Source organism: Macaca thibetana, chromosome 3 (genome assembly GCF_024542745.1).
Source record: "Macaca thibetana thibetana isolate TM-01 chromosome 3, ASM2454274v1, whole genome shotgun sequence".
Classification (NCBI taxonomy): Eukaryota; Metazoa; Chordata; class Mammalia; order Primates; family Cercopithecidae; genus Macaca; species Macaca thibetana.
The window spans coordinates 55,024,293-55,052,043 of record NC_065580.1 but is presented as its reverse complement, the minus strand read 5'-3'; the positions used below and the strand labels follow the sequence as shown (position 1 = coordinate 55,052,043).

The 27,751-nt window shown below is 39.1% G+C and overlaps 1 protein-coding gene across 9 annotated transcripts in view; it reads right to left on the bottom strand.

The window, feature by feature from the left end:
• Positions 1-5,895: 5,895 nt before the first annotated feature.
• The window catches only part of ORC5 (origin recognition complex subunit 5), an 84,236-nt gene continuing 62,380 nt past the window's right edge, over positions 5,896-27,751 (bottom strand). For 3 of the 9 annotated variants that reach the window (XM_050782714.1, XM_050782712.1, XM_050782713.1), the window contains 2 exons: positions 22,357-22,469; positions 5,896-6,447 (listed from right to left, as the gene is read on the bottom strand). In XM_050782714.1, coding sequence (XP_050638671.1) covers positions 6,402-6,447; positions 22,357-22,469 — 159 coding nt within the window. In that variant the 3' untranslated portion in view covers positions 5,896-6,401. Of the gene's footprint in view, positions 6,448-17,507; positions 19,995-22,352; positions 22,470-27,751 lie in introns of those variants that run through there. The other 6 variants (XM_050782711.1, XM_050782708.1, XM_050782709.1 and 3 more) reach the window with 4 other exon arrangements.

Below are 27,751 nucleotides of genomic sequence, written 5' to 3'. Positions count from 1 at the left end.
CCATTATTTCTCACCTGCATTATTTTAATAGCCTTCTAGCTGATCTTCCTGCTTTCTCTTTTGACTCCCTATAGCCTATTCTCAATATAGCATTCAGTAATCCTTTTCAAAATCTAAGCCAGATGATTTGACCTCCTCTGCTTAAATATCTCCAGTGCTTCTCAACTCACACAGAATAAAAACCAAAGTCTTTCAATGACCTGCCACACACGACCTGGCCCCCCATCACTTCTGATCCCATCTACTACCACAATTACCCTTGTTTCCTGTGTTCTGATCACACTGGCCTTCTTGCAGTCAGAATTCCTGTGTTTTGGAAGCAGATAGGCAAGATACTTGGGGGAAGGATAGGCATGGACAACCAGCAGTCTCTGCTGTACCGATTCAAATTTTGAGATCTGCATCCCATAGTATTATTTTCAGCCTTCTATGTTCTGTGTGGTGATTTAAAGCATGTCTCCAAGTTCTTTAACATCAGGTGGGTCTAATTCTCTTCCTTTTAAATATAGGCAGGACTTTATCACCGCCTCAACAAACAGAATGGTGCAAAGTGATGCTGTGTGACTTCTGAGGCTAGGTTAGAAAAGGCCATGCAGCATCTGCTGTTTCTCTTGGGATGCTGGCCTCAGAACCTAGTCACCATGACATGAGGAAGTGGAGAGAGCACATAGAAAGCCCATGTGATCTAACATTCTCCATAGAACTAAGACTCTAAAAGGATTTGATTTTTCCTTCCTGAGCTAGATACTAAATAAGATTTAGCCATGTCTCCTACTGCCACTTCACATGCTGAAGAGAATCAGGGTTATATGAATAGTGGAGAACTGTTATTTGAAAAAAAAAAAAAAAAATACAACTTGTAGTTCTTGAAGAACAATGGTGATGATCACTTTCTATATATTTTCCTAAACTCACTTCAACATGGTTTCTCCCTCACCAAGTGATGGATACTATTTTAAGGACTAAGACCTCTAAATCACCAAATAACCATCTCTATCCTTATGATGCCTACATTTATACTTGCAGCAACTCTTATCTCCAATCTAGATCCAACTACCTGTTTCACATTTCCACTTGGATTTCTCACAAGCACTTTAATGGCAATTGAACTCATAATCTTCTCCACCCCTACAGACCTAGGCCTCCCCCAAGATTTTCTATTTCAGAGAATGACTCTACCAATGCTGATAGTACCTATAATCCAGGCCAGAAATCTCTCATTCTGTATAAGTCATGTATCCCATTCACCTAACAAAATGCCTGGCACATAACTAGTATTTAGAATCTGTTGAATTAAACACTTTTAGGGAAACTGCCATTAAATCGAACCCTCAACTCCTTGAAAGAAAAATGAAATGGATTACGGTTTATCTAACACCCAAGCAAATCTCCAATGACTCTAAAACCCAGGCTCTTTCCATCATGCCAAAGCTACGACTATTTACTTGAACAGTTGAAGCTTTCTAAAATTCCCATCATTACTGTGCATCAACATGCAGTTATGAATGAATTGATTATAATTTCCTCTGCTCTACCAAATTTCTACTTCTCATACTGTGTCTCATGAATGTGTGCCACTGCTGGAAAATGAACATTAACTGTGTATTCAGGGCATTTAATGACAAACTTGAGTGAAATGTTATCTTTATAGGAAAGATTTTGTTGAGCTCTACTAAGCATTTTTGAAAGCAAAGTGTGTCAGCAGAGTGAAATTATATGCAAAATTATCTAAACTATTCACATGATAGGCAGTCATACTTTGTAGTAGATGAAGCTTTCTAAATGTAGGAGATGAAGCTGAATAATATCAACCTCTGGTCAAATGAACTCCAAGCCTCTGCCTATGGCTGAAGGCATAAAATGCAAACAATTATGGTACACAATAGTGTGAGACTTCAGGCAGCAATGGAGGACACTATTACAGCTCTGATTACACATGAGACAGTTTCTGAATTTCATCTGCTATGTTTGATACTTACTGAGTACTTAATGTGATAGGAGATGTGTTATTCCTGGACTTAGCCCCTGACTTTTCTTTGGAATGTACAAGCACAGTGATGCATACTTTGGAGAGACTGAGTAGGCGTTTTACAGTCTGAGTTTTTCATGCTCCAGACCATCTTAATTACATTAATCAATTGTTGGTTAAGTACATCCATTGGAGGTATACCACTAATTGTTCAGCCAGTACACCTCGAGGGCAAAAAATGTTAAGTCCTCAGTCACCTGCTCTCTTACTTGATTATTCTCAGCTATACCTTTGACCTATCCCACAGGATATTGAAAAGTAATGAAATCTGTGTACAGATTAGAACCCAGTAGATAACACTTCAGTTCTAAAAATTAAAATTCAAGGTATTGTGTCCATTTGAGTAACTCCAAAATTTACACAAGAAATATTTTTCTAGGTATGAGGTAAGATTACAGTAAAAAGGGGATGTGCCTCTTTCTAGTAAGAATGTCACATTCCCTCGTTTACCTCCTTTCTAGGCCACAAATACACATTTCAGGATAATAATAGCTTTATTGAACAATTACTCTGTGCCAGGTACCTTACTTAGATCAGGGTTTCTCAACCTCTGCACAAGTGACATTTGAGGGTCAGATTATTCTGTTATGGGATGTGGTCCCCCTTTATCCACAGGAGCAGTAAGTTCCAAGACCTCCAGTGGATGGCTAAAACCTCTAACAGTACTGAACCTGATTACCATAATTTGAACACATTTTGCTTCACATCTGCCTTTTCCATCTTGACTAAGCACTTATCATGCACTGTGGCCACAACTCTTGCAGTTTGAGATGCGACAGCAAAACTAGCATGATTTTGTTTTCTTCTTTACAATTTCACAGATCGGAGATTCATTCTTACCACATTCTTAGCAACTTCAGCATATGATGTTTTTCTTTCCTTATTGAGAACTTACACCTTTTCACTTAAAGGAAGCACTTTACAGCTTCTCTTTGACATATCCAAATTGTCAGCATTAGTACTCTTGCACTTTGGGGCCACAAGTAAAATAAGAGTTACTTGAATGCAAGCACTGAGGTACTGCAAGAGTCAATCTGATAACCTAGACAACTACTAAGCAACTCACTGGCGGGTGGTATAGACAGCATGGACAGGCTGGGCAAAGGGATGATTCACATCCTAGGCAGGACAGCATGAGAGTTCGTCACACTACTCAGAAAAGCATGCAGTTTACAACTTATGAGCTGTTTATTTCTGGTATTTTCCATTTAATATTTTCAGATCATAGTCTGAGGATGACAGAGGGTAACTAAACTCAAGGAAAGCAAAACCATGGATAAGCAGGGCCTACTGTATTTAGCAGCATCCCTGGCCTTTACCCTTCCCCACCCTACACCTAATTGTGACAACCAAAAATGTCTCCAGAAATTACTAAATGTTTGCTGTGGGCAAAATTTCCCTAGTTGAAAACTACTGCCTTAGATATATTAATTTATTTAATCTTGTAAAAATGCTATGAGGTAAATTCTACTTTCCATTGTACAGGTGAGAACAGTCACATAGATAGGTTAAATAACTTGCTGAAGGCCAGACAGCCACTAGCAATACAGCTGGTATTTGATTCAAGGATTCCAGAGCCTGGAGTCTCAACTGCTATCTTGGTATCAAGACTTTGACCACTTTATGACTAATGAAATGAGGCTTGGTAGATCAGAATCCCTTCCAGAGTTGTTGAAAGGAATTGCTGCATTAATGAAAGCTTGAAATGGGCTTGAAAATGACTTGACAGAAGATCGAGACCATCCTGGCTAACACAGTGAAACCCCGTCTCTACTAAAAATACAAAAAATTAGCCGGGCGAGGTGGTGGGAGCCTGTAGTCCCAGCTACTCGGGAGGCTGAGGCTGAATGGCGTGAACCCGGGAGGCGGAGCTTGCAGTGAGCCGCGATTGTGCCACTGCACTCCAGCCTGGGTGACAGAGCAAGATCCCGTCTCAAAAAAAAAAAAAAAAAAAAAAAAGCCGAGCTCGGTGGCTCACGCCTGTAATCCCAGCACTTTGGGAGGCTGAGGCGGGCGGATCACGAGGTCAGGAGATCGAGACCATACTGGCGAACATGGTGAAACCCCGTCTCTACTAAAAATACAAAAAAAAAAAAAAAAAAAAATTAGCCGGGCGCGGTGGCGGGCGCCGGTAGTCCCAGCTTCTAGGGAGGCTGAGGCAGGAGAATGGCGTGAACCCGGGAGGCGGAGCTTGCAGTGAGCGGAGATCGCGCCACCGCACTCCAGCCTGGGCGACAGCGCGAGACTCCCTCTCAAAAAAAAAAAAAAAAAAAAAAAAAAAAAAAAAGAAAATGACTTGACAGTAAGAAGGAAGAGGGAGTAACATCTCCACCTATGTATACCTGGCTCACGGTAATTGAAAGAAGACATTTGTAAAATGGAGGCCCACCTATGTATAATCTAAAAACCTACAGCTTAGTAACTTTCTTCTGCTACCACCTAAATTACTTTTAGACCTAGGTAGAGTAGATGCTGAGTATAATTTAAGTGCCTCCTCTCAACAGAAATTTCAGGCCCACTGGCCAGCATAATTCTCATTATTGGATTCCCTCCTGTAATTGGAGATTCATATCTTCCAATTAGAGAATTCCACTTGCAGATGACCCTTGTTAAAATGCCAGCATCCATATTTAGCTCTGTTAGTATTCATTTAAATAAATTAATCAAATTAGCTAGTGAGTCATTTAGCAAGCCATTAGAAAGTAAATTACAAAACAGGAAAGTTCTGATGACCCAGTCAGGGGCAGGGAAAATCTGGTTACACATGTTATGCAGGGAAACCACATCTGGGGCTGGTAACAAGCTGGGGCAGTACAGGAGAGGAAATGCACTGGGCAGGAGAGAGGTGACCAGCTGTATGAGGATGCATGCATAGTCACTTATAGGAAACTTCACCTCCTTTCCATCCTTCTTCCCAGTTTCCTATTTGATAACTTCTCCCCTCCTCTGATATCCCAGAGTTCTTCCCTCAAAATACAGACTGGTTCCACCTATCCCTGACAGGCTGAACAGCAGACATGCATCTGCAAAACAAAATATGAGGGGCTGAAAGCTATCCTAGGCAGTGTTGCTCCTTCTTCAATCAGCTACCCAAATTATTTTCTACACCTTGATGACACGGATTTCTGCATGCAGGAAACTAAGCCAGAATCCACACTACACATGGCTTTTCCCTGATCCTGGCATCTCCAAACATCTTGTGAAACACAAACTTCATTTTCTGTGGGACAAGAGACTTACAGTGAGGATGCTCTATCACTTGTGGATGTCAATCTTCGGGCAAGAAAGTCTGTCTTATTTATGTAGGGAGGCGAAAGGAATTCCATTCCTTTTCTCTCTAACTCATTCTCTCTAAATAGTAGATAACTACTTGCTTTCTTTGAACCAGATAGTTACACTAAAAGTGCCTATTGTGAGAATTTTTCTTCAAAAAAATGAAATAAAATGCCACTGAAATTTACACTAGGCTTTATAATTAAGAACTTTAAGTCTGCTTAAAATAATTTTCAAGTATTCAAATGGTAAAAGAAAACTTCAAAAATATGCACAAGAAAATCAAAACCAAAGTTCACAAGTGATATAACAGGAAAAAAATGTACTGTGGAACTCTTAAAGGTCAGTGATTTTAAAAAAGAGAAAGAAAGAAAATAAAATCATGATACTGATTTAAAAAAAACAAAAACAAAAACAAAACAAACAAACAAAAAAACTGGGTTGGGTAGCTAATTTTAAGAAAGTGACCAGATAAACCTTATACAAGCATACCACAGTTATCAAGTAGGCTGAAAGGGGGAAAGTTGGTCTGTTTCTGATCAAAGTACCCTGCCTTTTGAGAAAAGCAAGTGAAAAGATAAGCACATACAAGCTTGGATTTTAAAAAGCTTGTATTTATTATATTTTGCAACTATGATCCTTTTAAAACAGTGGCCTTAGGAAAATCTGCTTTGGCAAGCGACTGCAGAGGCTCCTGTGGAGAGGAAGTGAAAAGAATGGGCATATAAACAAGGGCTGCTGGCACGTTCAAAGCGCAGGGGATAGTTCACAGAGCAAAATGTAGTCCTAAGTAAATGGGTTTCAGGCAATTTCAGTGTTAAGATAACATCATTAAGAGTAGAACAGATTGTGCTCAAACCCTGCTGTTTATAATTAACACGTTGCTTCCAAATACTCCAGGGTCCCTGGTAAATAGTCTTCTGCTCACATCCACCCAGACCAATCAGAATATTTTCATCAGATTCCATGCTGGGCCAGCACCTGTTTGGACAAATCCAGTAGAGCCAAAGAACTCCTCTCCTTGGCCAGCTAAGTAGTTGGATGAACACAGCTTGGCTTAGTCATTGTCACAGTGTCCATATGGCTCTGAAGCTTGTTTTCACAAGAAATCATACAAGTATTTTATTATGTCAAAGTTCACCGTCCTAAAAACAAAAACAGATAATATGTTAGCATTCTCGCCCCTAGATTGCTCAGCTTTGTATGATTCTGGAAAGCACATGCAAAATAATTCATGACTAATGCTAAAAATCCTATAGTACTATTAAATGCACCCTGATAGGACTGACCTTAATTCTTTAAAATGTTATTACGAACACAATTTTTTAAAGTTTTTTGCCATGCACAAAGTTTGCCTTTCTAAAAAAAAAAGTAAACGAAGCTAGAGCTATTCAACATTCTGTGCTTCAATTGTACTACAGAAAGTTTAGACTTCATTTGAAAGCTATTTGCTTTTTGTCTAATATCCAGAATAAAGTAATTAGAGATTCAAAAGTATTTAAATCTTCTTTGCTTCTGAACGTTGTTTATCTTCCGAGACACCTGTTTTATCATTACATAATGCATAGCTCATCTGTCCTCATTTGTAGTTTTCATTCTTTTCAGTCTTTTAACGCTGGCTGACCTGTGTGTGTATTGTAACTAAATCTGTATGATCCAAGAATACGATACAACAAACAGACGATGTGAATGTATATTTTTGTACTCCGATGGCAGGCAGAATAAAATAGCAGAGAGAGAGACATATAATTATTCTCCTTTCACCAAACTCATTCTTCACTATAAATATTCAGACTTGGAGGTTTATTATTTGAATAAATGGTCAAAATAATTGGATATAATGATCTAGCAATAAGTATAAAATTAAAGCCTTAAGTATTCAATTCTGCAAAAATAATCATCCATGTGAGAACAGCCTTTTAGAGATTCACTAATTGCATGCTCTTATTTATTAAACCGTCATCAATTAATGTTTTTGTCTATCATTTTGCAATATACTTTCTAAAAAAGTTTCTAAGCAAATGACTGACATATTTTTCAAAATGTGGAATGGGGAACTATAGATACTGCTTATGAAAACACATTTAAAAATAGCTAAAAAGAGATGCTATGGCTATTGTGGCACCTAATGTTGGACTGAAGAATACCTTACTTCATTGTAATAGTGTCTCTCTGAAGAATACTAAGCCTTTCCAAATGGTATAAAAATACTGCCCAACAATCCTGTAGAACTAAAAATAGTTAAAAAAAATCTTATGCATAAAGATGCAAAAAGTATGGTTATTAAATCATAACGTTACTTTATATGTTTTTCTTTCATTCAACTCTAGAAACACCCAAATTTATGGGCACCAAAGGACTTTTGACACATGATTTTTTTTGTTTGTTTCTGAGGTTTGTTTTTGTTTGTTTCTGAATTTTGTTTTGTTTGTTTCTTTGCTCTGTCGCCCAGGTTGGAGTGCAACAGCGTGATCTCGGCTCACTGCAACCTCCGCCTCCCTGGTTCAAGCAATTCTCCTGCCTCAGCCTCCCAAGTAGCTGGAACTACAGGCATGTGCCAACCTGCCTGGCTAATTTTTGTAGTTTTAGTAGAGATGGAGTTTCACCATGTTGGCCAGGCTGGTCTTGAACTCCTGACCTCAGGTGATCTGCCTGCCTTGGCCTCCCAAAGTGCTGGGATTACAAGCATGAGCCACCGCGCCTGGCCAACACATGATTTTAAAAAAATCATGATACTGATTGAAAAGATCTTATTTAGAGGACCATAGAAAGGAAATGAATAGACTACTTTTAACCATGGACAAAAAAGGCAAGTGGTGTTTGTGCATCTCTCCAGGCACATTTCTCCACAATGACTTTGAGTCTTAGGTTATAAACCTAAACTGATACTGTAAAATGGACTTAATGTTGTGTTGCTTTTTTTTTTTTTTTTTTTTGCCTGGACTTGGGTGAAAATGAAATTTTTTGAAGCAGGTAAGATTAAAACAACTTAAATTCCAATACTAGGAGAATCCATAAATTACAATACATTATTTGATGAAATATTATACAGCCATACAAAATGATCAATATGAAGATATACCAGCAATATTAAGGGAGAAAGAGAGAAGAAAGAATTGCAAATAAGTTGTAAAGGCTGCATAGAAATGTTTGTCTAATGGACTAGTACTAGAAGAGAGCACAAACAAATGAAAATATTGTGATGTTTGCAGGACTTCTCTATTTTTTGAGAAATCTATTTATGTTACTATAGCATTAGCATAGTTTGTACAATAAAAGTAATAATAGAACAGATTTAACAGAATGAATGGAGTGACTTAAAAACACTAAGCAACTTAAATGTTCATAAAACTTTCACTATATTCCCTTTCTGTGCTTTGTCGGTGGTAAGTATTCATGCAAACTGAATCATATAGTAAGAGTTTTAGATTAAAAAAAAAATCAATCAGGAATTGAATATAAGATCATTCCTTTAAGAAACATTTACTTCCCAAGATGTGTCACTATCTCTACCATTCCTCCACCCCCAATATAAATACGTAACTTGCCAATTGATCTCACATATATTATTTTAAGACATGGCAAAATTTGTTAGAATAACCACAGGGGCAACATAAAAAAATATGCCACACATCCCAAAGATAACTTTGTGTTTTAAAGTACTTGAAGACAAACAATCCTCTTTAAAGAAAGGTATAACTTACCAGAGAATTGTGTAATTTGCATGGATGTTCCCTAGCTTTCCATGGCCACAGATGCATATTAGAGTCATGTAAGTACAATTTTAAACTTTGGATAACTTTCAATATACTATGGGAGATTCTTCCACAGAACATATATGAATTATTTGCTAAAGTAACCAGCTGGAAAGAAATACAGTAAACACAAATAGTGTGGTGGCAATTTTCCTAGGAGTAATTCTTAAATCAGAATTTAGAATACGTTAATACAAGTTAATTATATGGCATATATTTAAGGATTTAATTTTGTCTTTATCCCTCTATTTCATTTTGTTGATTCATTAAAATATTTTCTTTTAGAATACTATTTTGTTTCCTTTTACTTTTGTGGGCAGTTTGAGTTTGAGTTTTTTTTTTTAATTTTTTTTTCTGACAACTTGCAACCATAAAACTTTAAGTTGTAACCTCAATTTATCTTATAGTGCCTTCCCACTGACTGTGGAAGAAAAACAATTGAAAATGTGTAACTACCATTCACATTAAGAACAATCCAAGAACAATATTTAGTAAGCTTCTCAGTCATCTGTTATCTGCCTTCTCTCATACTCTATCTCCAAATTCTATGTTCCCTTTCTAGAATCAGTTTCCTCCAGCTTCTCTGTCTAAACCTTTCCGCTGTAGTCTCTATATCCTCTCTCTCTTCAAGGAATGGTTAATTTTCCCCTTCCAGGCTTAACTGAAAGTGGGCTCCCTGCAAAGGACATAGTCTTTTCTTCAGCTCCTTCCAATGAATGTTTAACGCTCTACTGTACCCCCAGACAGTTCTGTCAGGTGGGGCTGGTGTCCTGTGCAAAAAGCTCTGCTACTCTGAGATTAGGACCATTCTGCTCACCATCCCCATCCTCTCTGTCGCTATCCCTTAGCCATTGAGTAATTTAGCATACAGTTCAGTCTTCCTTTCCAACCCAAGTCCTGCGTCAGCCTAGTGACTTCACTATATATTTCTTACCTCCAATAACCTTTTCTACTCTCATAATCACACTCAGAAATGCTCTACTTCTAAAGAAATAAATTCAGACATTCTACCTTATGATCCCCAATTTCTTCCTTTTTTGCTATCTGGAACATGTTGGGACAATCAGTTCACAAATGCCTTCATTTTTTCCTGAGCTACAAACATTAACTGAGTATCTATGTGCTAGGCACTGAACTATTAGCCCCCGACTGGCTTTACTTCCTTCCTGGCCTTCCTAACTTAGACTCCATGATTCATCAGATCACGTGGTTACTTGCTGGAATCCACTGAACTTACCTGGCAAAACCCCAATACGATGTGATTTCAATTATAATTAATAGCTGTCCCAGTCTCTAGCATATGGATTGGTGTTGGAGAACACCACAAGTCTCACAGATTGGTGCCATTGTAAATTCAAGGTCAAGAACCTCAACACTCCCAACAAACTGCTTTCCTTTCAACAGTTTCTTCCATTCCCCATGGCAGCTATTTCAAATGTTTCAGATTTCTCTAAACTGCTACTACTTCTGCCCTTAGTCTCAATTTTGTCTCCTCCTTCTCAGAGAATATAGAAGTCATCAGATCAGAACTCCCTCAACTTTTTGCACCAAACCTCCAAATTCAGCTCCATCAGAATCCATCTTTTTCTCTTGTTATAATGCAAGATCCGCTCTCTCATCCACGGCTCTTGCAACTTAAATTCTAAATCCCATGCTTATATAACATTTCAGTAATTGCGTGCTTTAAATTAATCTTTCTTGCTTTTGTATCATTAACTCTCCTTCTCTATCTGTTCTTTCCTGTCAGCATTTAAATATGCTCAAATCTTTAAAAAATAAATAATAACCCTCTCTCAACCATACAACCCCTTTAGCAGTTATAATCCTTTCTCTCGGCCAGACACAGTGGCTGATGCCTGTAAACCTAGCACTTTGGGAGGCTGAAGCCGGTGGATCACCTGAGGTCAGGGGTGTGAGCCAAGCCTGGCCAACATGGCAAAACCCCATCTCTACTAAAAATACAAAAATTTTCCGGGCGTTGTGGCACGCAACTGTAATCCCAGCTACTCAGGAGGCTGAGGCAGGAGAATCACTTGAACCTTGGAGGCAGAGGTTGCAGTGAGCGGAGATCATGCCACTGCACTCCAGCCTGGGTGACAGAGTGAGATTCTGTCTCAAAAAAAAAAAAAAAAAAAAAAAAAAAAAAAAAAAAAAAAAGGAAAAAAAAAATCCTCTCTCTCCTTTATAGCAAATAAATAAATAAATAAATAAATAAATAAATCATAGAATATAGGCTAATAAAAATAGGATATAGCTATGTTATATTTGTTGCTGTATCTCCCCAAAGCCTACCACAGTGTTTTGTTTATAATGGGCAACACAACAAATGTTAAATGAATGAAAAACATTCTCTCTTTGCTACATCTACTTTCTCATAAGTACTACAATATGACTTCTACTTCATCACACTACTGAAAGTGTTCTGGATAAAGCTATAAATGACTGCTTTATCAGTAAATCAGAGAATTCTGCTTGATTTCTTGGTGACAACTGACTTTTGACCATTACTCCCTTCCCTTATAGTTTCCTAGTTTTCCTTTATATACAACTTTATATGAACTGTTATATGCACTTAAGCTCACATCATGAGTTATTTTCTCATGTTACTATCCTTCAAAAGTGTGATGTTCGGTAACTGTATAAAAATACATGATGCTCCATTTCGCTGGCGGAGCAAGATGGCCAAATAGGAACAGCTCCAGTCTCCAGCTCCCAGCGCCAGCGACACAGAAGACAGGTGATTTCTGCATTATCAACTGAGATACTGGGTTCATCTCACTGGGGAGTGCCTGACAATCGGTGCTGGTCAGCTGTTGCAGCCCGACCAGCTAGAGCTGAAGCAGGGCGAGGCATCGCCTCACCTGGGAAGCGCAAGGGGGAAGGGAATCCCTTTTCCTAGCCAGGGGAACTGAGACACACAACACCTGGAAAATCAGATAACTCCCACCCCAATACTGCGCTTTAAGCAAACAGGCACACCAGGAAATTATATCCCACACCTGGCTGGGAGGGTCCCACGCCCACAAAGCCTTCCTCACTGCTAGCACAGCAGTCTGCCATCTAACCGCAAGGCAGCAGCCAGGCTGGGGGAGGGGCGCCCGCCATTGCTGAGGCTTAAGTAGGTAAACAAAGCCCTGGGAAGATCGAACTGGGTGGAGCTCACAGCAGTTCAAGGAGGCCTGCCAAGTCTCTGTAGACTCCACCTCTGGGGACAGGGCACAGCTAAACAACAACAACAACAACAAAGCGCAGCAGAAACCTCTGCAGACACAAGCGACTCTGTCTGACAGCTTTGAAGAGAGCGGTGGCTCTCCCAAAACGGAGGTTGAGATCTCTGAGAACGGACAGACTGCCTGCTCAGGTGGGTCCCTGACCCCTGCGTAGCCTAACTGGGAGACATCCTCCACTAGGGGCAGACCAACACCCCACACCTCACACGGTGGAGTACACCCCTGAGAGGAAGCTTCCAAAGCAAGAATCAGACAGGCACACTCGCTGTTCAGCACTATTCTATCCTTTGCAGCCTCTGCTGCTGACACCCAGGCAAACAGGGTCTGGAGTGGACCTCAAGCAATCTCCAACAGACCTACAGCTGAGGGTCCTGACTGTTAGAAGGAAAACTAACAAACAGGAAGGACACCCACACCAAAACCCCATCGGTACGTCACCATCATCAAAGACCAGAGGCAGATAAAACCACAAAGATGGGGAAAAAGCAGGGCAGAAAAGCTGGAAATTCAAAAAATAAGAGCGCATCACCCCCTCCAAAGGAACCCAGCTCATCGCCAGCAACGGATCAAAGCTGGACGGAGAATGACTTTGACGAGATGAGAGAAGAAGGCTTTAGTCCATCAAACTTCTCAGAGCTAAAGGAGGAATTACTTACCCAGCACAAAGAAACTAAAAATCTTGAAAAAAGAGTGAAAGAATTGATAACCAGAATAATTAATGCAGAGAAGGCCATAAACGAACGGGCAGAGATGAAAACCATGACACGAGAAATACATGACAAATGCACAAGCTTCAGTAACCGACTCGATCAACCGGAAGAAAGAGTATCAGCGACTGAGGATCAAATGAATGAAATCAAGCGAGAAGAGAAATCTAAAGAAAAAGAAATGAACAAAGCCTGCAAGAAGTATGGGATTATGTAAAAAGACCAAATCTACGTCTGATTGGGGTGCCTGAAAGTGAGGGGGAAAATGGAACCAAGTTGGAAAACACTCCAGGAGAACTTCTCCAACCTAGTAGGGCAGGCCAACATTCAAATTCAGGAAATACAGAGAATGCCACAAAGATACTCCTCAAGAAGAGCAACTCCAAGACACATAATTGCCAGATTCACCAAAGTTGAAATGAAGGAAAAAATCTTAAGGGCAGCCAGAGAGAAAGGTCGGGTTACCCACAAAGGGAAGCCCATCAGACTAACAGCAGATCTCTCGGCAGAAACTCTACAAGCCAGAAGAGAGTGCGGGCCAATATTCAGCATTCTTAAAGAAAAGAATTTTAAACCCAGAATTTCATATCCAGCCAAACTAAGTTTCATAAGTGAAGGAGAAATAAAATCCTTTACAGACAAGCAAATGTTTAGAGATTTTGTCACCACCAGGCCTGCCTTACAAGAGGCCCTGAAGGAAGCACTAAACATGGAAAGGAACAACCGGTACCAGCTATTGCAAAAACATGCCAAAATGTAAAGACCATTGAGCTAGGAAGAAACTGCATCAACTAATGAGCAAAATAAGCAGTTAATATCATAATGGCAGGATCAAGTTCACACATAACAATATTAACCTTAAATGTAAATGGACTAAATGCTCCAATTAAAAGACACAGACTGGCAAACTGGATAAAGCGTCAAGACCCATCAGTCTGCTGTATTCAGGAGATCCATCTCACATGCAGAGACACACATAGGCTCAAAATAAAGGGATGGAGGAAGATCTACCAAGCAAATGGAGAACAAAAAAAAAGTAGGGGTTGCAATCCTAGTCTCTCATAAAACAGACTTTAAACCATCAAAGATCAAAAGAGACAAAGAAGGCCATTACATAATGGTAAAGGGATCAATTCAACAGGAAGAGATAACTATCCTAAATATATATGCACCCAATACAGGAGCACCCAGCTTCATAAAGCAAGTCCTTAGAGACTTACAAAGAGACTTAGACTCCCATACAATAATAATGGGAGACTTCAACACCCCACTGTCAACATTAAACAGATCTACGAGACAGAAAGTTAACAAGGATATCCAGGAATTGAACTCATCTCTGCAGCAAGCAGACCTAATAGACATCTACAGAACTCTCCACCCCAAATCAACAGAATATACATTCTTCTCAGCACCACATCGCACTTATTCCAAAATTGACCACATAATTGGAAGTAAAGCACTCCTCAGCAAATGTACAAGAACAGAAATTATAACAAACTGTCTCTCAGACCACAGTGCAATCAAACTAGAACTAAGGACTAAGAAACTCAATCAAATCCGCTCAACTACATGGAAACTGAATAACCTGCTCCTGAATGACTACTGGGTATGCAACGAAATGAAGGCAGAAATAAAGATGTTCTTTGAAACCAATGAGAACAAAGATACAACATACCAAAATCTCTGGGACACATTTAAAGCAGTGTGTAGAGGGAAATTTATAGCACTAAATGCCCACAAGAGAAAGCTGGAAAGATCTAAAATAGACACTCTAACATCACAATTAAAAGAACTAGAGAAGCAAGAGCAAACACAGTCAAAAGCTAGCAGAAGGCAAGAAATAACTAAGATCAGAGCAGAACTGAAGGAGATAGAAACACAAAAAACCCTCCAAAAAATCAATGAATCCAGGAGTTGGTTTTTTGAAAAGATCAACAAAATTGATAGACCGCTAGCAAGACTAATAAAGAAGAAAAGAGAGAAGAATCAAATAGACGCAATAAAAAATGATAAAGGGGATATCACAACCAACCCCACAGAAATACAAAGTACCATCAGAGAATACTATAAACACCTCTACGCAAATAAACTAGAAAATCTAGAAGAAATGGATAATTTCCTGGACACTTACACTCTCCCAAGACTAAACCAAGAAGAAGCTGAATCCCTGAATAGACCAATAGCAGGCTCTGAAATTGACGCAATAATTAATAGCCTACCAACCAAAAAAAGTCCAGGACCAGATGGATTCACAGCTGAATTCTACCAGAGGTACAAGGAGGAGCTGGTACCATTCCTCTGAAACTATTCCAATCAATAGAAAAAGAGGGAATCCTCCCTAATTCATTTTATGAGGCCAATATCATCCTGATACCAAAGCCTGGCAGAGACACAACAAAAAAAGAGAATTTTAGACCAATATCCCTGATGAACATTGATGCAAAAATCCTCAATAAAATACTGGCAAACTGGATCCAGCAGCACATCAAAAAGCTTATCCACCATGATCAAGTAGGCTTCATCCCTGGGATGCAAGGCTGGTTCAACATACGCAAATCAATAAACGTAATCCAGCATATAAACAGAACCAAAGACAAAAACCACATGATCATCTCAAGAGAGGCAGAAAAGGCCTTTGACAAAATTCAACAGCCCTTCATGCTAAAAACTCTCAATAAATTCGGTATTGATGGAACATATCTCAAAATCATAAGAGCTATTTATGACAAACCCACAGCCAATATCATACTGAATGGGCAAAAACTGGAAGCATTCCCTTTGAAAACTGGCACAAGACAGGGATGCCCTCTCTCACCACTACTATTCAACACAGCGTTGGAAGTTCTGGCTAGGGTAATCAGGCAAGAGAAAGAAATCAAGGGTATTCAGTTAGGAAAAGAAGAAGTCAAATTGTCCCTGTTTGCAGATGACATGATTGTTTATTTAGAAAACCCCATTGTCTCAGCCCAAAATCTCCGTAAGCTGATAAGAAACTTCAGCAAAGTCTCAGGATACAAAATTAATGTGCAAAAATCACAAGCATTCTTATACACCAGTAACAGACAAACAGAGAGCCAAATCATGAATGAACTTCCATTCACAACTGCTTCAAAGAGAATCAAATACCTAGGAATCCAACTTACAAGGGATGTAAAGGACCTCTTCAAGGAGAACTACAAGCCACTGCTCAGTGAAATAAAAGAGGACATAAACAAATGGAAGAACACACCATGGTCATGGATAGGAAGAATCAATATCGTGAAAATGGCCATACTGCCCAAGGTAATTTATAGATTCAATGCCATCCCCATCAAGCTACCAATGAGTTTCTTCACAGAATTGGAAAAAACTGCTTTAAAGTTCATATGGAACCAAAAAAGAGCTCGCATCTCCAAGACAATCCTAAGTCAAAAGAACAAAGCTGGAGGCATCACGCTACCTGACTTCAAACTATACTACAAGGCTACAGTAACCAAAACAGCATGGTACTGGTACCAAAACAGAGAGATAGACCAATGGAACAGAACAGAGTCCTCAGAAATAATACCACACATCTACAGCCATCTGATCTTTGACAAACCTGAGAAAAACAAGAACTGGGGAAAGGATTCCCTATTTAATAAATGGTGCTGGGAAAATTGGCTAGCCATAAGTAGAAAGCTGAAACTGGATCCTTTCCTTACTCCTTATACGAAAATTAATTCAAGATGGATTAGAGACTTAAATGTTAGACCTAATACCATAAAAACCCTAGAAGAAAACCTAGGTAATACCATTCAGGACATAGGCATGGGCAAGGACTTCGTGTCTAAAACACCAAAAGCAACGGCAACAAAAGCCAAAATTGACAAATGGGATCTCATTAAACTAAAGAGCTTCTGCACAGCAAAAGAAACTACCATCAGAGTGAACAGGCAACCTACAGAATGGGAGAAAATTTTTGCAATCTACTCATCTGACAAAGGACTAATATCCAGAACCTACAAAGAACTCAAACAAATTTACAAGAAAAAAACAAACAACCCCATCAAAAAGTGGGCAAAGGATATGAACAGACATTTCTCAAAAGAGGACATTCATACAGCCAACAGACACATGAAAAAATGTTCATCATCACTGGCCATCAGAGAAATGCAAATCAAAACCACAATGAGATACCATCTCACACCAGTTAGAATGGCGATCATTAAAAAGTCAGGAAACAACAGGTGCTGGAGAGGATGTGGAGAAATAGGAACACTTTTACACTGTTGGTGGGATTGTAAACTAGTTCAACCATTATGGAAAACAGTATGGTGATTCCTCAAGGATCTAGAACTAGAAGTACCATATGACCCAGCCATCCCATTACTGGGTATATACCCAAAGGATTATAAATCATGCTGCTATGAAGACACATGCACACGTATGTTTACTGCGGCACTATTCACAATAGCAAAGACTTGGAATCAACCCAAATGTCCATCAGTGACAGACTGGATTAAGAAAATGTGGCACACATACACCATGGAATACTATGCAGCCATCAAAAAGGATGAGTTTGTGTCCTTTGTAGGGACATGGATGCAGCTGGAAACCATCATTCTCAGCAAACTATTGCAAGAACAGAAAACCAAACACCGCATGTTCTCACTCATAGGTGGGAACTGAACAATGAGATCACTTGGACTCGGGAAGGGGAACTTCACACACTGGGGCCTATCACAGGGAGGGGGGAGGGGGGAGGGATTGCATTGGGAGTTATACCTGATGTAAATGACGAGTTGATGGGTGCTGACGAGTTGATGGGTGCAGCACACCAACATGGCACAAGTATACATATGTAACAAACCTGCACGTTATGCACATGTACCCTAGAACTTAAAGTATAATAATAATAAAAAAAACATGATGCTATTGATTGACTGCCATTTTAGACATTTAGGTTATATCTGTGATCCTTATTATCTCATTTGTTCTCTGCCACAGGTGTTTGGAATGAGGCCAACTTTCCTTTTTTTTGGTAACTATCCTTGGGACTTCCTCTCCCATCAAGCCTTGATTTGGAATGAGACTGTCTCTGAGCTTCCTTCTTGCTGTTCCCCAAAACAAATTCATATGGTTCCCCTTCATCTGAATTTTTACTGCTAATCACTGTAGGAAAACATGCAATATTTATTTAGTACCTACTAAGTTTAAAGCACTATGCTAGGTTTGAGGATAAGGCAGTGACAGACATAAACACAGTCTGCTTTGAGCTTATGAGCTTATATTCTAGAAAGAAAGACGAACTATAATTATTCAATTATTTAAGTAAAACTTGTTAAGTATAATGAATAACAAAATGGGAACTTCCAAATTTTGGGTGTGTGTGTGTGGGGGGTATGGGGTGGGGGTGATGATGGTGGCTGTGGTATTTGTGAGAAGGCGTCTTTAAGGAGCAGACATTTAAACTGAAATCTAAAGGTTATGTAGCAGTTAGCTAGGTGAAGGAGAAGAGAAGCTGGAAAATGCTGTATATACAAGGATGGGAAGCAGAATGGTGAATATAAAAAATGGAAAAAAGCCACAGTGGTTAAAGTGCAGATACTGAGGAAAGAAGGTGTATGTGCTAGATGGGACTAGGCACAGGTAGGAGCCAGATCATTTGGGCCTTGTAAGTTATTGAAAAGATTCTGTTATTTATCTCAAGAGCTATGGGAAACTACTGAATTTTTTTAAGGAGCAGGGTGACATTAAATTTTTATAAAATCATTCTGGCTACAGCATGGATAATAAATTATAAGAGGATAAGAGCAGACAGAAGATCAATTAGACTGCTAGAGAAGAGATGATGGTGGCTTGATCTAGAGTGATAAAAGTATCATGATAACAAGTGAATGAAATTGAGACAAATAAGAGGGGCTTTGTAAGCTCAATAGGCCAAATGGTTGAATATTACGAGTGGGGGAGAGAGAGATGTCAAGAAAGACTCTCAAATTTCAGGCCTGGGCAACAGAGCAGACTGCAGTGCTTATCACCGAAATAAGAAACACTGGAGGAAAGCCAGATATTTCACTTTTTGTTGGCGGGTTGAAGCAGAGGTTAGAATTCCTAAGTTCGGTTTTGGAAATGTATTAATATAGCTGGGAAACAATAATAAAGGTCAAGAATATTGTACACTTGATCTTAGCCAAAAGGCCGAGAAGCGATGGGTCAAGAATATTATAAAAAATAGATCTAGTCTTTAAAAATAGGGACATTATTAATACACAGATGACTGTCGAAGTCACAGGTGTGGCTCAAGTTGCCTAGGGAAAAAAATGTAATATGAGAAAAGAGCCTAGGGCCAAGCCTCAAGGAACAGCTATATTTAAAGGTCAGGTGGTAAAGATAACCTTTGTTAGTAAGAACAACCAAAGAATAAAGAGGAACACCAGAATACTGTGGAATCATGTCTAAGAGAAGAGAGTTTTAAGAAAGACACAGTAGCCAACAGTGTTAGGTGCCACTGAGAGGACAAACAGCCGAGACTAACAGAGGTTCTGGGATAGTGGAGGAGATGGAATTCAGAGCATAGGTAAAAGAATCCACCTTAGGAAGAAGAATCCCTGAAAAAGGAAAGTAAGAGAAGATGGACACCAACACAGGTAGCTCAATTCTCAATTGAGGGTTTCAACTTTGTTCTGTGAAACAGAGTGAAGACTGAACAGAATGAACGCAGACATTAGAATTTGTGGTTTAAACAGAGTCAAGAATTTAGGTGGAGGCTGGGCGCGGTGGCTCATGCCTGTAATCCCAGCACTTTGGGAAGCTGATACAGGCAGATCAACTTGAGGTCAGGAGTTCAAGACCAGCCTGGCCAACATGGTGAAACTCTGTCTCTGCTAAAAATTAGCCAGGAATGGTGGTGTGTGCCTGTGATCCCAGCCACATGGGAGGCTGAAGCAGGAGAACTGCTTGAACCTGGGAGGCAGAGGTTGCAGTGAGCCAAGATCGCACCACTGTACTCCAGCCTGGGCGACAGAGCCAGACACTCCATCTAAAAAAAAAAGAAAAGAAAAAAAAAAAAAAAAAATTCAGGTAGAAAAGAAGTCTGGATACCAGGTGCCCTATCATTTCAACACATGAAGTGGAATGGCTGGGGAGACAAAAATCAGTCTTAAGGAGAATAGGGAAATAGAGCCAGGTTGCATGGGTCTCAAGGAAGTCCACATTTTTATAAGAAGTTGGGGGCAGTAACAGTCTGGAAGTGGCAACAGGAAGGATGGCACTGAAATGACCTCCAACCCTGAGGGATTAGGGTTTGAGAAAATACATAGCTACAACTAGAGATAAGTCCAGGGGAAGCAGCATCCCAAAGAAGGAATCAGGTTTTAGCTAAGGCAATGAGGAAGACTATTAGAAGAATGGGGCACATGGGAGGGAGGGAAAGAATGAAAGGTAAAGTTAGCAAAAACGAAGTACAAAACACGGGGATGAGAGAATGGAAGAGGGCAGGTGTGGGGAGGAGCGGGTGCTCATTCTACGGATATTGCCCATGGGAAGTAGAGAACAGTAAAGAAAACAAAAGAAAGTTACAGAGTCCCCAAGTTCTATGCCAAGATTCCAGGTCTAAAGTTCTTGCTTGCAAGGTGGTAAATGAAAGTGCATGTCTCTGAAAGTGTTGAGCATCCATCACTGTGATGCTCTGCACTAAAGGAATGTCAAATTAAGTCTGATTCAATGGAGATTCACTATATTAGGAACCCACAAACTTCTGTTTTGCATATGATTATGTTGGGGCACAACCTAACATTCAGAGTAATAATAAAATCCCTGAAATAAACAGGCTTCCCTCCAAATTTATGCCTTGGATAGAGGCTTTTAGATACAGAAGTTCCAATATAATTGCTTTTTAAAAGGAAGTAATTGCTTTGTGATCATACTTAACACACTAAAAAATAAGTTTCTGCTCAATTTTCTGTGTAAAAGTTTGCCTGGTTTTATTAAAATGAAACATTAAAACCCTTGACTTCATGTTTTAGAGCCTATATGCCACAAAAATGTGGTAAATACCTGCATCATATTATCACAGAACTCAAAAACATTTTTTTGTAGACGGGGGTCTCACTACATTGTGGCTCATCTTGAACTTCTGGCCTCAAGCAATCCTCCGACCTCAGCCTCCCAAACTGTTGGGAATACAGGTGTGAGCCACTGCATCTGGCCATTCATTCACTAATTTATTATTTATTTATTTTTCAGAGCACTTTTAATTCAGAAGAGGCTTCAGGGAGAAGCTGCCAACCTATGGACTTCAGAATCTCAAGAAGCTGTAAAATTAATCATCAGAGGAGATCTGCAAATCTATACTGATATCAAGCACTGTTTTAGGCTGGAAAAAAAAATGTCTCATGCCTATATACTGTTAATTTTGAAATATATGTAAATACTTTTATGACTAATTTTTAAAGGATGCTAAAATGGAATCTTCATATTCAAAAAGATTAGGAACACACTGTCTATGGAATGCCCTGTTCAACCTGCCAGTCTACACACTCATCACCTCTTCCATTACAATCCTGACAGATTGTTATCCAGCTGCAACCGTATGATGAAGTCACTTATTCATATAAATGGTTTGAACATTTTCCATAACACTAAGTACACTTCTTTGTAAGGAAACTTGTATTTTTAGACAGCTTTCATTTTGACAAATATACTTTCTTCCCCAGAACTTCCAACACTCTAGAATTACTCAGAATTAGTTTCATCCATTTTGCACATGACAGACCCCTGAAATACTTAAGACAGTTCACATGTCCTTCCTAAGGCTTTTCTCTCACACTCTGTCCTTCAGTCAGGGACGTGACACAATTCCTCATTCTACCACTCTCCTCGTGCCCCTTCAGCATGTATCCATTTGTCTCTCTGAAAACTCTAAACACAGCACAGCACACCAGATTTGATCTGCCTGTGACAACACACAATAGAATGATTATGTCCCCTGACCTAGACACTATATTTCTATCAGTGTTACCTAAGTCAGGATTTTTAAAGCCTTGTAGTCAGCTAAAAAATTTAGGACTTAAGTCAGCTTTCTCCCATCTTATTTCAATACAATAGAGTTTTCTGTAGCCAACTGTCCATTAAATCTTACCTTGCTACTATGGGATCATTTATTCCAGCCTATTAAGGTCTTTCAGAATCTTGATTTTTGTCCTCTAACATATTAGCTATTTCTCCCAATTATATGTCATTTGTAAATTTGAGAAAGTTCATTCTATAGTAGCGGTTATTCATTCTTGGCACTTAAATACATGATTTTTTTCATGTTTAAAAGTCATGACTAATGACATTACATTAGGAAAACACTAATTTTTATATTTAGTATCTCATTTACATAATTCAAGACATTTTACCTTGCAATAGCTCTGATGAAGTCTAGAGACACTGTGCATTTATATTTTGGTCCATCAAGCTGATCATCATGGCCAACCAGGGTTAACAGCTGAAGGGTCACTAGAGAGGTAATCTAAAAGAGAACATTTTTATAAGAAACTGTTTTAATAAGATTATGTAATACTTTTGTTTCTGAAACATCTTATAGTCTGATAAAGATACATAACTGAATCACAAAAAACGTCTGCAAAGAAAATGACTACTTTGCAATCTGTAAACACAAATTTGTACATGTCTACTAGTCTGACAACTAGGACTAGTTGTCAGAGTCCTCGTTTTTTTTTTTTTTTTATTTTTTAGAGATATGGTCTCGCTCTGTTACCCAGGCTACAGTGCCATGGCTTGATCACAGTTCATTGGAGTTTCAAATTCCTGGGCTCAAGTGGTGCTCTCAACTCAGCCTTCCCAAGTGGCTGGGACTACAGGCACATGCCCACCACACCTAATTTTTTTATTGTTTTGTAGAGACAGGGTCTCACTGTGTTATCCTGGCTGGTCTTGAACTCCTGGCTTTGTGATTCTCCTGCCTTGGCCTCCCAAAGGGTCAGTGATACAGGAGGGGAAGGCAGGGAAGTGCTGGGTAGAGAAGGGCGTGGTCCCTGGCTAGTGCTCCACCCCCAAGTCTGTGCCCACAGACCTAGGTAAGGACTGGCATTTCAGTTTTCATGCCTAAATGTTACATTTTCCAAGACCACCCTGGCTGGACGTTAAGAGGAATACACTGGCGGAAGAACACACAAGCGGCTGGACAGCGAGAGGAACATACTGGCAGACACCTGCAGATGCCAGCAGGCCATCTATGGTGGGACGACACAGAGTTTGGCCAAGAACGGCTAGACTTCAGGGGAAAACCACCTTCCCACTCTATCCCCCTTCGGGCTCCCCATCCATCTGCTGAGAGCTACTTCCACTATTCAATAAAACCTCACACTCATTCTCCAAGCCCACATTTGATCTGATTTTTCGGTACACCAAGGCAAGAACTCGGGATACAGAAAGCCCTCTCTCCGTCCGATACGGCAGAGGGTCTAATTGAGCTAACACAAGCCACCTACAGATGGCAAAACTAAAAGAGCACACTGTAACACACACCCACTGGGGCTTCAGGAGCTGTAAGCATTCATCCCTAGATGCTGCTGTGGGGTGGGAGCTCCACAACTTGTCCGTGAGCATGCTCCCATTAGAGGTTTGAGCAGCAGGACACTGAAGAGGCGAGCCACTACCCCTGCGAGGGGGACGAGGGAACTTTTCCTGCTTCACTGGGATTCCTGGTGTGAGTCACTGCACTCAGCCCAACCAAGAGTCCTAGTTTAACAACTGATTCAAACAATCAGTCCTTAAGAATTCTACTAGAGACAGCTTTGTTTCATTAGTGACTCAGACACATGACTGCCAAACCTTTAAAAGCTGCAAATAAAGCACATTCCTTCTCTAAACATTTTACAGAATTTCTATCTAAATAACTCAGAATACAAAATCTATACTCCTTTGGGAATAAAACAATTATAATATGGATTTAGGCCCTTTTAAGAGTTGGGTAGCTGGTTAGATAAAAGATAAGAAATACATCCTTTAGAACTGGGCTTAGTCTTGGTTTAAAACTTTCTTTCTTTCTTTTTTTTTTTTTTCTGAGGCAGGGTCTCACTCCATTATCCATTCTGGATTGCAGGGGCACAATCATGGCTCACTGCAGCCTCAACCTCCCCAGACTCAAGTGATCCTCCCACAGCAGGCTCCTGAGTAGCTGGTACTATAGGCACATGCCACCACACCCAGCTAATTTTTTGTACTTGTTGTAGACATGGGGTTTTGCCATGTTGCCCAGGCTGCTCTTGAGCTCCTGGGCTCAAGTGATGCACCTACCTAGCCTCCAAAGTGTTGAGATTACAGACGTGAGCCACCACACCCAACCATTGCTTTAAAACTTACTGCTGATCATGTACTCAGGAAAACACCAGAAGGATTATTAGTAAAAGCAAAAGTGTATTTTGATAGGTCAAAGTACAAAATCACTTAACATTCATAAGGCCAACTAAAATATTAAGTTCTTTGAAATCTAAGAAAGGAAGCTGATCCAAGAACTGAAATTCTTTGAGTGCCCATTGTCTTCTCCTAATTTCTTATTTTTATCTCCCATAGGCCAGCAGGAAAAAGAGCCAGCAATGGCAGTAAGATAACATTTGGAGACTTAGTTACCTGTAACTGTTCAGTGGCAATATGAATAAGAGTTTTAGGTTACGCATACCTAATCATATGTCTTAGGAATTAAAATGTTCACTTAATTTGGGACTAATACTTTACAGATGCTAAGTAAACATCCTATGAATAATAAAAACACTAATAGCAGTAGTAATTTGCTTGGTACTAAGTACTCTATACACACTATCTCATGTTATTCCTCATTACCCTCATGTCCACAAGGTGGACATTATTGTACTTTTTTTTTTTTTTTAAATAGATGAGCTTTAGAGATCTTAAGTAACTTTCCCCCTATTCCAGATCTACTGGCTTAGCAAGAATTCAAGAATCCATGATCATCTTATTATACTACATTTCCCATTACCATTTTGAAGGGAAAATTGTCATGCAGTATTCAGTCTGCGATTACTTTACTAACAAATCAAAGGGTGAACAGATAATAAATATATAGAGTATCTTATGTAGAGAAAATCCTATATTCAGTAAATATGAAACATTATTTCAACTGGAAAAGCAATTTATATTAATACATCAAAATACAAAGCTCTGCATTCAAAAGGCTAAGACTTTAATTTCTAATTCAGTATCAATAATTAGGTTACAACTTGAAATATCTTTTATAAATATTCTGTGTGTGTGTTGAAAAGAGTATGTATTTTGCAACTGTTATGTGCTTTGTTACATGTCTATTGCTTTGTTACATATATGTCTATTACATAAGACACATATGTAACAGACATTATTTGTATGGTTAAATCTTACATTTTTAAAATCTGCCTGATCAAAACTGACACAGGTATTAAAATTCTTCCGTTATCACAGAATCTTTTTCTGCTTTGTATTTTTTAAGCTACGTTACTAGGTAACGTACATACAGATTTAAAATTACGTTTTGTTGACAAACCTTTTCATTATAATAACTCTTTTTTTCTCCAGTAATGTCTTAGCTTACGATGTATTTTTTTCTAATCTTAATATAGCTATATTAGCATTCCTTTATGTGCTCTGCCTTTTTCTTATGTGACTTTTCATGATTCTACTTTCAAGGTTCATGTTTTCTCAATTTAAAACAGTTCTCATGTAAATAACATATAGTGGGATTTTGTTTTTATAGTCACTCTGACAACTTTTACCTTTCGTTAGGACCATACATAGACTCCATTTGTTTTTTTTTTGTTTGTTTTTTTGTTTTTTTTTTTTTTTAGACAGAGTCTTGCTCTGTCGCCCGGGCTGTAGTGCAGTGGCCGGATCTCAGCTCACTGCAAGCTCCGCCTCCTGGGTTTACGCCATTCTCCTGCCTCAGCCTCCTGAGTAGCTGGGACTACAGGCGCCCGCCACCTTGCCCGGCTAGTTGTTTTTTTTTTTATTTTTTAGTAGAGACGGGGTTTCACCGTGTTAGCCAGGATGGTCTCGATCTCCTGACCTCGTGATCCACCCGTCTCGGCCTCCCAAAGTGCTGGGATTACAGGCTTGAGCCACTGCGCCAGGCCCATTTGTTTTTAATATAGCTAACAATTTTCTAAAATTTTTTTTCTACCTTTATATTGACCTATTTGTCCTTCCTTTCCTTTTTCTCATTCCTTTCTTACCTTTTGTTGTAATTATATTTTCTTATCTCTTTTTACTTTTACTACTTTGTAAGTAGTTCTATAGTCCTTTTAATTCGAATGTCCATTTTGATTTCTTTTTTGGCTCTTCTGCTAGTTTGGAAGTCCTCCTTTATTTCCAACTTACAGAGTTTTTCCAGTTTTTTGTTTTGTTTTTGGAGGATCACAGAAGGTGATCTGCATACTAGCAATCCTCTGAAATTTGTTGAGGCAGCTAGGTTCTCTGGGAGGAAAGAAGGGTGCATAGGAACCTGGGTGTCACTGTGACAGACTGAAAAGGATCATGGTGGCCACCCTGTCTGTTACGCCCACCAGGCCCCTTCTTGCTTTATTCCAAGAATGTCTCCAGTTGATGATGACAGAGCCCAGAGCATGCCCACCATGTGGGATGACTTACCCCAGGCAAATGAGGTGCAGGGTAACAAGAGTTTTTTCTCTTACTTATTAAGGTATCTACATAATATCCTACATTTTGCCTCTTAGCCTGCAAAGTCTAAAATATTTACTATGTATCCCTTTACTGAAAAGGTTTGCTGACCTCTGCATTAGAAGATTGCTAGATTCACATTGTTAATTTAACCAACATTAAAACTAAGATGTTTAGTAACTTGCTCAAAGTGATAATTACTGGATGGTGCCAGAAACTCACTTGACCAGAACTTAAATCTCCTAACTCCAACTCCAAAACTTTTTAAAAACATGCCTAAGCTGTGATCACAGCTAAGAGAGTGCACATCTAACAGATGTATTATACTCTTGCCTGAAAAGAGTGTGTTCTAAAAGAATTAGGATGATCTGCAAAATAGTCATAGAGGGAGAATTCAATAGAATAAACCCAATAGTATGCCTCTAGTACTAAGATGCAAGACTCTTTGCCCATTAACTTAGAAATCTGCTATATGCTACAAGTTTGCATCCACCGTAGAGGTGGAGCTGTCTGGCTGTCACTTAAGGTATTAAGATCATTCAATTATCTCATTCCCATTCTCACCACTGGGCCCATTTGGATTCCATACTTAATCTTCTAATTTCGGAAGAGAGAGAACATAGTTTAAGAGAAAAAAAAATTCAAAGTTAGTAAGATCTATCTTTTGCCACTTGCTAGCAGTAGACTTCAGATTGGTCAGTTAAACATTGTGGACCTCAATTTTCAAAACTAAAAATCATCGTAATAATCTTTCAGCCACACAGGGATGTTCTAAATATTTATAACTATAAATGAGCACCAAAAAACTGTTAGAATAAATGCTTTCAGTAAAATTGCAGAATACAAAAATCAACAAACATGTCTATACACTTACAATGAACTATCAAAAAAGAAAAATTTAAAAAATCTCATTTACAACAGCATCAAAAAGAATAAGACATGTAAGAATAAATTTAATCAAGAACATGAATTATTTATACACTAAAAACTAAAAAACATTGATGAAAGAAATTCAAGAAGACACAAATAAGTGAAAAGATACCTGTGTTCAAGGACTGGAAGAATTATTATTATTAAAATATCCATACTACCAATGCAATCTACAGATTCAATGCAATCCCC